Source organism: Amia ocellicauda, chromosome 2, assembly GCF_036373705.1.
Source record: "Amia ocellicauda isolate fAmiCal2 chromosome 2, fAmiCal2.hap1, whole genome shotgun sequence".
Classification (NCBI taxonomy): Eukaryota; Metazoa; Chordata; class Actinopteri; order Amiiformes; family Amiidae; genus Amia; species Amia ocellicauda.
The window spans coordinates 905,688-917,201 of NC_089851.1; the positions used below are offsets into that span (position 1 = coordinate 905,688).

At 45.3% G+C, this 11,514-nt stretch overlaps 1 protein-coding gene across 6 annotated transcripts; it reads right to left on the bottom strand.

The window, feature by feature from the left end:
• Window positions 1-1,047: 1,047 nt before the first annotated feature.
• LOC136761037 (lactose-binding lectin l-2) lies at window positions 1,048-11,514 on the bottom strand. 6 transcript variants are annotated; one of them, XM_066716132.1, is made up of 23 exons: window positions 11,429-11,514; window positions 11,198-11,267; window positions 10,748-10,762; window positions 10,394-10,408; window positions 9,912-9,926; window positions 9,059-9,073; window positions 8,527-8,541; window positions 8,420-8,434; window positions 8,300-8,314; window positions 8,185-8,199; window positions 7,777-7,791; window positions 6,868-6,882; window positions 6,421-6,435; window positions 6,289-6,321; window positions 6,168-6,182; window positions 6,047-6,067; window positions 5,298-5,312; window positions 4,461-4,475; window positions 4,339-4,353; window positions 3,836-3,933; window positions 3,101-3,241; window positions 1,715-1,826; window positions 1,048-1,284 (listed from the first exon to the last, which is right to left on the bottom strand). In XM_066716132.1, exons 2-23 carry the CDS (start codon window positions 11,253-11,255, stop codon window positions 1,205-1,207), a joined length of 768 nt encoding a protein of 255 aa, XP_066572229.1. In that variant the 5' UTR covers window positions 11,256-11,267; window positions 11,429-11,514; the 3' UTR covers window positions 1,048-1,204. The 6 variants fall into 6 exon arrangements, with proteins under 6 accessions (XP_066572229.1, XP_066572233.1, XP_066572232.1 ...); XM_066716136.1 differs by lacking the exon at window positions 9,912-9,926; XM_066716135.1 differs by lacking the exon at window positions 8,420-8,434.

Consider the following 11,514-nt stretch of genomic DNA (forward strand, 5'->3'; position numbering starts at 1 on the left):
CAGATTCTCTTTTCTGACAATGTGATGAATGATAACTACTTAATGTTTGTCTTTTCATTTGCAGGTTTTAATTTATATTTTAATTTTGATCTAATGAAAAATAGTGAAAGTTAGTTAAGTTAAATATGAATATCATATTGTAAAAGGACTGGATACACATCTGCCATGGAGAGGGCAAAGTGCACACTGCTCGATCTCAACCACACCAGCCCAGACACAGCACAGCTCACACACAGCACAGCTCATACACAGCACAGCTCACACACAGCACAGCCCAGACACAGCACAGCTCACACACAGCACAGCTCACACACAGCACAGCTCACACACAGCACAGCCCAGACACAGCACAGCTCACACACAGCACAGCACAGACACAGCACAGCTCACACACAGCACAGCACAGACACAGCACAGCCCAGACACAGCACAGCTCACACACAGCACAGCTCACACACAGCACAGCTCACACACAGCACAGCCCAGACACAGCACAGCTCACACACAGCACAGCACAGACACAGCACAGCTCACACACAGCACAGCACAGACACAGCACAGCCCAGACACAGCACAGCTCACACTCAGCACAGCCCAGACACAGCACAATCCAGACACAGCACAGCTCACACACAGCACAGCCCAGACACAGCACAGCACAGACACAGCAAAGCCCAGACACAGCAAAGCCCAGACACAGCACAGCTCACACACACCACAGCCCAGACACAGCACAATCCAGACACAGCACAGCTCACACACAGCACAGCTCACACACAGCACAACCCAGACACAGCACAGCTCACACACAGCACAGCGCAGACACAGCACAGCCCAGACACAGCACAGCTCACACACAGCACAGCCCACACACAGCACAGCCCAGACACAGCACAATCAAGACACAGCACAGCTCACACACAGCACAGCCCAGACACAGCACAATCCAGACACAGCACAGCTCACACACAGCACAATCCAGACACAGCACAATCCAGACACAGCACAGCTCACACACAGCACAATCCAGACACAGCACAGCTCAGATATGGGGAATACTTAGTTTATTGAAGATTAGGAGCTTTCAATTGAAAGGCAATTACAGGTATTCCAACTTGATTTCCTCAAGTTGTAGCAACGCATACATGTGTGCAGGTGATTGAATGCCAGGGTTCTTCAATCTCCCACTGAAGCCACGTTGTCACTAGTGTCTCTGGTGCCTCTCTGTACGGCAGAAAAATGGCATGGCTTCATGGCAGGTGTGGTCACTCCAGCCTTCGGCCTCTGCAGAAAGAAAACAGGAAAATGCTACCATCAGGGGATAGGAATCTACGAGCAAAAGGCAAAGAGAACATGACCAAATGTGCAAGGAAGTGGAAAAGCACACAAGAGGATCATCGGCTATGTTCAAATCTATCTCACCCCTGGTGCATTACTGTGGCATTACTCTGCATTATAGCGCCGGTCTCCGAGCAGCATGCCGGAGAAGAGAGAGGAGCCTTTGATCGGGCATAAAGACTTCACGTGTGTGTTAAGCGTGTGCAGTCAGATCCTCCCACCCCTCCTCTTCTGGGAGCCACAGAGCATGTGCAGGCATGACCCAGAGTTGCACGCTCTATCTCTGCACCACACTGCCTACGTCAGGGACCCCAGCTGCCCCGTCTAGCCCTTCATCTCCACTACAGCCCAGGAGAGCTGGGAAAAGGTGCCATACCTCCGACGTTCATTTCCAGACAGTGGGCCAGTCCAGCCTCATCGTCGGGTTGCCCATGGTTCCAGTTGGTGTAGACCAACGGTGTACCGTCATTCCACAGCCACACTCCCTCCTATAGACGTGAGATACAGGGGAGGGGGGGTGTTAGCAGGTTAATGTAATGTCAGAGGGACAATATAGTGTGAGAGTTCTTTGAACACTCAACTGCAGCTGTAGATACATATTTAGATTTTCAAAAAGCTTTTGATAAGGTTTCACACCAAAGACTGATCCTCTAATTGGAAGCTGTAGGCATTCAGGGTAATGTAAGTAGATGGATTATGAACTGGTTGATGTCTAGGAAACAGAGGGTGTCGATTAGAGGAGTTGCTTCTAACTGGAGTGAGGTTGTTAGTGGAGTTCCACAGGGATCAGTACTAGGGCCTGTGCTTCTTCTAATCTATATTAATGATCTGGACTCTGGGATAGTTAGCAAACCTGTCAAATTTGCAGATGATACTAAAATAGGTGGCTCAGCAGATACAATCTCGGCAGCACAGGCTATTCAAAGGCACTTAGATAATATTCAGTTGTGGGCCGACACCTGGCAGATGAAATTAAATTTGATTCAAGTCTTCAAAATCATGAAAGGCATCGACCACATCAAACCAGAGGAGCTTTTCCAGATCAGCAGGGACACACGCACCCGGGGGACACAAATGGAAATTGGGCTTCAAGGCATTCAAGACAGAAAACAGGAGACACTTCTTCACACAGAGAGGCGTCACAATCTGAACAAACTCCCCAGCGATGTGGCTGAAGAGACAATTTGGGATCATTCAAAAACAGACTGGATAGGATCCTTGATCACTTAGTTATTAATGGTCACCAAACGAGCATGATGGGGCGAAGGGCTTCATCTCGTTTGTAAAACTTTCTTATGTTTCTTATGAAAGTCATTTAACATGTCACGTGGCATTCAAACTCATATTGTCCGTTGAATCGTTCGGTTTGTCTTGTATTTCTGTCAACAAGGGAAGAAAATGGCCATGCATGAACTGTGCCTGGGTGATCCTTGTAAGTTTCTGAACTGGATGTCTTGGCTGGTAAACACACCTCCACACTTGAGGACACAGCCCCACTCATCTTTGCCAAGAGGCCTCCAGGTCAGATGTATGGAGAGACCGAGGGGCCTCTAGGACAGATGTGTGGAGAGACCAAGGGGTCACCAGAACAGATGTGTGGAGACACCGAGGGGCCTCCAGGATAGATGTGTGGAGTGCCTCTTCAGCTCTGCAGTGCATCAGTCAGACTGGGGTTCTGTACTAACTAACCCTGTTTCTGGTTGGAGACCCCCAGACTATCCTGTCCCTCCCCAGCTCAGTTCACACCGCAGGTGCACTTTACCTTGTGTGCATCGGAGCCGCCCAGCCAGACTTTGGGAGTGTCAGTTTCGTTGTGGTGTTGGTCGATCTGAGCCAGCAGGAAGGTGTTTTCCGCTGGAGTGTGCACAGAGGCCAGGTTTCCACCCAGTTTCTGGCAGTGCAGCTGGGCAGAGAGAGAGAGAATGGGAGAGAGGAAGAGAGACAGAGAGGGAGAGAGGGAGAGATTGTCAAAATGTTCTCCAGACACGATGCAATTAAATTAAAAGGTGCTGATGATACATATCAAAATGGATTATTATTGTTTTGTGCGTGAATTGGAGTCGGTTTACAAATGGCAGCAGACCATGTGACCCAGTTGGACTCTGTATTCTGCCTGCTCTCTCAAAGAGCTTCAGCACTTTCATTTCTGTGTCATTGCTATTATTATTATCATCATCATCATCATCATCGTTATTCTGGTGGTTATTACTGTGAACCCAGAGACTGCATTGGTTGTTCTTGTTGTGTGTCGTGGTTTATGGAGGAGTAGACATCAGAGTACTTCACTTCCTCAGTTCAGTTCAGCGCCTGTGATAACTGAACGCTTTTGCTGCCTATTTATAAGACTTTACAGGTATTTGACTACTTGAGTTGAGTTTGATGCTCAGGTCTGTGTTCATTTTTTCACAATGTCTGTGTTACTCTCATTCCTCATCCCTCAAGCTTGGGGACAGGATGTATAATGTTTATGCCTTTCAATTCCTGCCATGCTCATTACCTCTGCATCAATCCAGGCCTTCTTCTCCTCTACATATTCAAAGCAATGGTCTTTGAAACCGGCCCAGCCCACTGGACACCCACACTCCCTGGCAATATCTGTGGAACAACACACAAACAGAGGAGTGGAGTGAGACGGGGCTTGTCCACATCTGGAGTTAACCTGCAGTCAAGGCAATTCACCAAGAGTTTCAAACCCATTTGTGCCCCAGTTACAATCCCCCCTGTGGCTTCTGACAACACTCTGAACTGTTTCTCCATAACTGGGAAATTACCACAGCAGTGAGAGCTGGGCTGTAAGTCTGTGCTGGGGTCCTTCATATACAGTAGCAACTAAATGTGATTCTTCTGCAAAATATACAAGACTGACTGGAGAAATGTCTTTTATTACCATTAGTATGTTTCCCATACCTACAGGACCACATCCTTCTTAAACAACCCTGCAACCTCCCCACCATCAGCCCTGCCCTTCAGGAAGAGGGAAAGAGACGGAGAAGCACTAACCTCTATGAAAATGTCCTGTAAAAATTAATTCAAAAGTAGAATTACAATCAAACAAATTAAGTAAAAATGTAAGTTATGTAATTAAAGTGAATGAAGAAGGAACCCGAGGGGAAAGCTCTCACCTGCGTGTCCATGTCCTGTGAAGAATTAGGAAGTACAAATATAAATACATTTTAATCAGATTCCCTTCATTATTAATTCAACATATCACTGAAAAACAGGGAAAGCAATGAGAGAGAGCACACAGTTAACCACAGAAGTGCATACTGAGACCTGCTATAACCAGAGGAAACCATAGTCTCAGCAGAAGATCTGGGGCCAGTTACTCAAACATAGACTAAGTCTTTGTCTTAGTCTAATTATAAGTCAAACTAAAGATAGACACTCAGCTAAAACGTTTGCATAAAACGGCTGTTCCTTAGACTGGTCTTATTTAGTCAGTCATGCAGTGCATTCTGGGAATTGTAAGACATTTAAAGACAAGAAAAAACATGGCGGACGTTTATCTTAAACAGTGATGAGTAACAGAAAATCTATTCTAGTTAGTGAGGCCATTTTCTGAAACTTGCACTGATGCACTCAAACACAAGGCGTGGCATAAAATAACTGAAAAGTTAAGTGTCAACTCACTTTGTGTGCACTGTAAAAAACAAACAAAATCGAAGGATGAATATGCAAAAACAAATATCCGTGTAGTGGAGGAGGACCCCTCTCAAAACGTAAATGGACTACAGGATTGGTTATTGAACTCGTTGGGGTAGGGGACAATGTTTGGGTGGATTGCCGGTGGGCAGGAGAGCGGGGTGTGTGTGAGCCAGTGGGAGGAGTCAGCATCAGTGTCGTCATAGTCTCAGGAAAGCAGTTTCAATGGAAAGATAGACTTTAATTCTATGTTAACCTGAGGGAGGGGAGGCTAAAAAGAGATGGAGATGGAGGGAAAGAGAGAGAGAAAGACTTACCTTTATGTTCATGCCCTGTACCAAAGAAAAAAAAAGTCAAATTACAATTTAAAAAGCTGATGTAATTAAAGTGAATTAAACACTGAGATCCATTTCTAGTCTGCGTCAAAAGTCAGTCATTCAGATGCAGCACGTTAATGTTAACACGTTAATTAAAGTAAAAGTGTCCTTTAAAGTGGGACAACGATGGTGAATGAGTAACAGGAAGTGTTTCAAATGGGAGGGATGAGGAGGATTGGGAGAGTAAACTGCCACATAAAACATGAGCTGAGCAATTACAGCATATTTTCTTCTGATCGTATGGACTTTCCTCGCACTACTGGTAGTCAATGATGTGACCTAGTTACAGACAGCTTCCCTCCCAGGGTGTAGCATTGCAGGTCCCAGCCTTGCTAGGATGTGAACAGGACGTCCTAGCGCTCCGCACCACAGCTCCCAGCAACAGAGCGACAAATCCGCCGGGCCAAGAGACGAGCCTCCCGCTGCGGGAGATTCATACACTCCACTGAATTCAGAGGGATTACGTGCTCAAGTTAGGGTGACACCCCCATTGGGAGACCGGTCTTTTGGCCCAGCGGGCTGATGGCAGCAGTGGTGTGGAGTGCTAGGAGGTGCGCTGTGACAGCGCTGTTACACATGCTACACAGGGTCATTCTGGAGCCACAGCAGCATTGAATCAACCCCCCAGCTGCCCTGACATCACCCACACTGCCGGTGAGGAAGAAGGAGACAGAGGGGAAAGTTCTCACCTGCATGCCCGTGTCCGTGTCCTGTGCCAACAAGGAAATAAGAAAGTCATTAGATTTCCTAAATGGTTAAATCATTATAGTGAATAAAACACTGAAATGCACGTTTAAGAAACACACTAACCTGGATGTGCATCCCCTGTACAAGAAATGAGACAAAAAGGAAACAATGAGAGAGAATAGAGCTTCCTAACCTCACCCACACCGCCGGTCAGGAAGAAGGAGACCGAGGGGAAAGTGCTCACCTGAATGTCCGTGTCCGTGTCCGTGTCCGTGTTCTGTGCCAACAAGGAAATAAGATAAAATAGAGTTAAATAGAAGTCAACTGATTCAATTAGGAATTGATTAATGAACTAATTAGTAGTACATGTACTAACCTGGATGTGCACCCCCTGTTGAAAAAAGGGAAGCAATGAGAGAGAGCACACAGTTATCCACAGAGAAGCGCACGCTGGACGGGGCTGGCGGGGGCTCAGTGTGATTACTGGTGGAGCCAGAGGAAGCCATAGTGTCAGCAGTGAGAGCAGGGCTGCCAGTCTGAGCTGGGTGCCTCCTATACAACAGCAACTTCATCACTATCTTGTGTTGTTGTTTTAATCTGTGAGGCACTCTGTGGCAAAGGGGGCAATAAAAACTGATTGATTGAACTAAATGTGATTCTTCTCCAAAATGTACAAGACTGGACAAATGCCTTTGTATCAATTGCTATGTATCTCAGGGTTCATACCTACAGGAGCACATCCTCTTTAAAGCAATCCCTCAACCTCCCCGCCATTATCAGCAGTGCCCTTCAGGAAGAGCGAAACAGACAGTAATACACTCACCGTCATGTCCGTGCGCTGTGACAACACAAAAACAAACAAGGGAAAAGTGAATATATAATCACCAAATCACTAAATAATGTAAGTGAATTTTGATTAAACATATTAAGGGCAAGACCTCATTAAAACTTATACCCACCCTTAAATCGGGAAGTACAAATCTGTACCCTTCTGTGGTTTAAGTTATTGTTAAAATCCACTTCATACCATTTAGAAATCAAAACACAATGGGGTACAACTTCCCATTTTGTTATGCGCTGTAGGGTCAATGTTTTGATTTGGTTTAGCCCAGGGGCGTCCAAGTCTTTTCAATACTGGGCTGCGTGATCTGAAATCCATATGTGTGCGTGCTGGATAAACTGAACTTGAACAGCTCAAAATAATGTAATGAATTACATGTAGCTTCAATTACAATTACTTATTGATCAACCCTGCTGTCATTACACCTGGCAGCAGTCAGTCACACAGTGGAAGCGGTGGGCAGGCGATTCGACCGTACTGCACAGCCAGAGCATGTGTGCCGGCTAATCAGGCAAGAAACCAATTGCTAAAACTCTCAGCTGGGTTGTATTTGGCCCGTATATATATATATATATATATATATATATATATATATATATATATATATATATATGTATTTCAATGCCCATATATTTTTCCAAATTAACACAAACGCTTGTGATTAATTTGAAATATAAATTTGATTGTTTCTGTGTTTGAATAATACACCTATCCATGTATATTTTCGTCCATCAACTGTATATAAGTTTGTGATATTTTAAATATATTGTTTAAAGTATTCCCATCACAGTCTAATTTATATGGGCCATGTCTTCAAATCTATGCTTTTCCATATATGGTTCTTCTGTAGGGGATGAAACAAGCAAATGCACTTCTAGTACAAGTACTGACCTGGATGATCACCCTCTGTAAGTAAATGAAAAGAAATAAAAAGGTCAAAGGTCAGTCATACTGATGCTGCAGTAGGTTAATAACATGTTGTTAATTCAAGTGAAAGTGTCCTGTGGGACAGTGATGGTGAATGAGAATCAGGAAGTGTTTCAAATGGGAGGCATGAAGAGAACTGGGAGAGTAAACTGGCACATAAAACACGACCTGAGCAATTACAGGCAAACTGTACTGAGAGAAGGGGTGGCCTAGTTACAGACATCTTCCCTCTGCACAACCAGAGAAGGCGCTATAATGGAGCAGCAGCACTGGGTCCTTCTGGAGCCACAGCAGCACAGCCGCACTGAACCCCCTATCAGACATCACCCACAACGCTGTCAGGAAGAAGGAGACCGAGGGGAAAGCTCTCACCTGCGTGTCCGTGTCCTGTGCCAACAAGGAATTAAGAAAGTCATTAGATTTCCTAAATGGTTAAATCATTATAGTGAATAAAACACTGAAATGCACGTTTAAGAAACACACTAACCTGGATGTGCATCCCCTGTACAAGAAATGAGACAAAAAGAAACAATGAGAGAGAATAGAGCTTCCTAACCTCACCTACACTGCCGGTCAGGAAGAAGGAGACCGAGGGGAAAGTTCTCACCTGTATGTGCGTGTTCTGTGCAAACAAGGAAATAAGATAAAATAGAGTTACATAGAAGTCGACTGTATCAATTGATTAATGAATTAATTAGTTGTACAAGTACTAACCTGGATGTGCACCCCCTGTTGAAAAAAGGGAAGCAATGAGAGAGAGCACACAGTTATCCACAGAGAAGCGCACGCTGGACGGGGCTGGCGGGGGCTCAGTGTGATTACTGGTGGAGCCAGAGGAAGCCATAGTGTCAGCAGTGAGAGCAGGGCTGCCAGTCTGAGCTGAGTGCCTCCTATACAGCAGCAACTTCATCACTATCTTGTGTTGTTGTTTTAATCTGTGAGGCACTCTGTGGCAAAGGGGGCAAAGCGGGCTAAACCAAATGAAAACTGATTGATTAAATGTGATTCTTCTGCAAATGCCTGGCCAAATGCCTTTTGTATCCATTATTATTCTTATTTATGTATTTATATATTTATTTCTTAGCAGACATCCTTATCTAGGACGACTTACAAAATATGAAAGATTGCTACGTATCTCAGGGTTCATACCTACAGGAGCACATCCTCTTTAAAACAATCCCTCAACCTCCCCGCCATTATCAGCAGTGCCCTTCAGGAAGAGCGAAACAGACAGTAATACACTCACCGTCATGTCCATGCGCTGTGACAACACAAAAACAAACAAGGGAAAAGTGAATATATAATCACCAAATCACTAAATAATGTAAGTGAATGTTGATGAAACAGATTAAGGGCAAGACCTCATTGAAAATTCTACCCACCCTTAAATCGGGAAGTACAAATCTGCACCCCTCTGTGGTTTAAGTTATTGTTAAAAGCCACTTCATACCATTTAGAAATCAAAACACAATGGGGTACAACTTCCCATTTTGTTATGCGTTTGTCATGTCCCACACTTCCATAGTTCGCCACCAGAGGCCGTCATCACCCGCATACTAACCCTAGTCCCAGACCTTCCACAGCACCATGTGCAGTCAGTCACTTTACCCTCACCTCTCATTTCAGTCCCTTTACAGTCAGACTCACAAATCCACAGTTGCCTGTCCCCTCTACCCTGTGTATTACATCCCCTTTGTTCCCTCACCTCATTGTGAAGTATTGTCTGCCTTGAAGTGACAGTCACAAGCCTTTCTCTATCATATTTACCTTTCTGTGTGGCTTGACCTTTTTGCCTGTTCTCTCGTTCTTGATTTCTGGATTCCCTACTGTAACCTGTTTGCCTGATCTCTAGATGGCTTGCTTGTCCCTTGATTTTGAATTCTGGAGTTCCTATATTGCCCTGTCTGCTGGTACTTGACCCTTGCCTGTTTCAGACCTGTCTATCTTCTTCATATTTTGCCCCACACTTGGGTCTTAGACCCTTGGCTTTGAAGAGCTTCTGTTAGGCATTACAGTGCTGTAGGGTCAATGTTTTGATTTGGTTTAGCTAACTGTATGAATTAGGAATAGATTAATTAATCAGTAGAATAAGTACTAACCTGGATGTTCACCCCCTGGACAATAAAGGTGAGACAAGGAGAGAGAGCACACAGTTATCCACAGAGAAGTGCATGCTGAGACTGGCAGGTATCAATGGTATAAACAGAGGAGGCCATAGTCTCTCCATACGCAACATCAATATCTTTAATATACAGCACTAGTGATGTGGTGCCTCATGTACAGCAGATGCTGAATGTGATCCTACTGTGAGACATACAACACTGACCGGCCAAAAACCATTCACAGCTATTCTTACATTTTTCAAGTTTCAAATTAAGAGTTGTGGAATTGTAGAAAACAAACATATTTGAAAAACTGAATCAGTAAATATTATTTGTGAAGAGAGCTCTCTCTCCCCTGTCTACAGGAACATCCAGTTTAGGTTCCCAGGAGCACATCCTCCCTAAAACAACCCTTCAATGTCCCCACCATTATCAGCCCTGCCCTTCAGGAAGAGGGAAATGGACAGTAAAACACTCACCGCTTTGTCCAGGCGCTGTACAAAACACAAAAACAAAGAACAAGTTACACAAAGTTGAGCAAGTACAATGTACAGATTAATTACAGTAAATCCAACACTGAACCTCAGTAAGTGCCCCCTGTGAGGACACTCGTGCCAGTGTTCCCTTAGGTGGGAAATGACTCAACTGAGTCACGTGTATGAGGAATTACACTGGCTACATACAATACCAAACTTACATTGAATTAAGACACACAGGCTGTGACCCTGTGATTTTCCCTGGCAATACAGGAATTGGCTGAATAACCAGTGGGTCTCTCTCAGCATTATTGCCACTGCGGTTCATTGAGAAGGTAGAGAAATATGGTCACTGACCTGCGTGTTCGTCGTCTGCACAACACGGTGAATGCAAGAGAAGAGCAGAGGGAACACAGGGTGAGTGACAGAGAGACAGACACTGGGACAGCAAGGACAGCTGTCTCCAGCAACTAATCCATACTCCATCAGCACAGCTCCACCCCAAACAACACAGAAAACAAGTATTCGCAAACGTTTACTTATCGCAGTGGCATGACTTTTCATGTCCATAGTCAGATGCAGTTCAGATATTTCTAAATCAGTGCTGGGAGCTGGTCTGGCAGACTTACAGTTATAGTGCATGCTGTTAAAGTCTTCAGCCCATATTGCAGTGAATTTTCTGTGCACCCAGACTGTGCCCAGAAAACTGTGCTCCAGTCTCAGCAGTGCAGACATCCAGTTATCCTGCCACCCTCCCAGGCACACGAACATTAACGCCTATCCCAGCGTCCCGAGCGCAGTCCTTACCTGCCAGCGCACTGAGCGTGAGGGCGGCGCAGAGCAGGGCTGTGATCAGAGCTCTCATGTTGACGGCCTCCTAGAGGAAGGAGAGACAGGAGGAGAGTAAGCGCAGGGTGCAGGGCAGCCCTTTACAGCGGGGAACTTGTGCACCCGATGGACCATGTCTGCTCCCCTCTCCCGCTGATCACTGTAGATATAAAACACACGGGAGAAGCAGGACTGACTCGTCTCTCTTACCTGTAGAGTGTCTCAGTGGTTGTCTTTGTGTCTCTCTCTGTGTCTCTCTCTGGAAAGTGCGGTGTGGAGCTCAGCAGAGCCCTTTA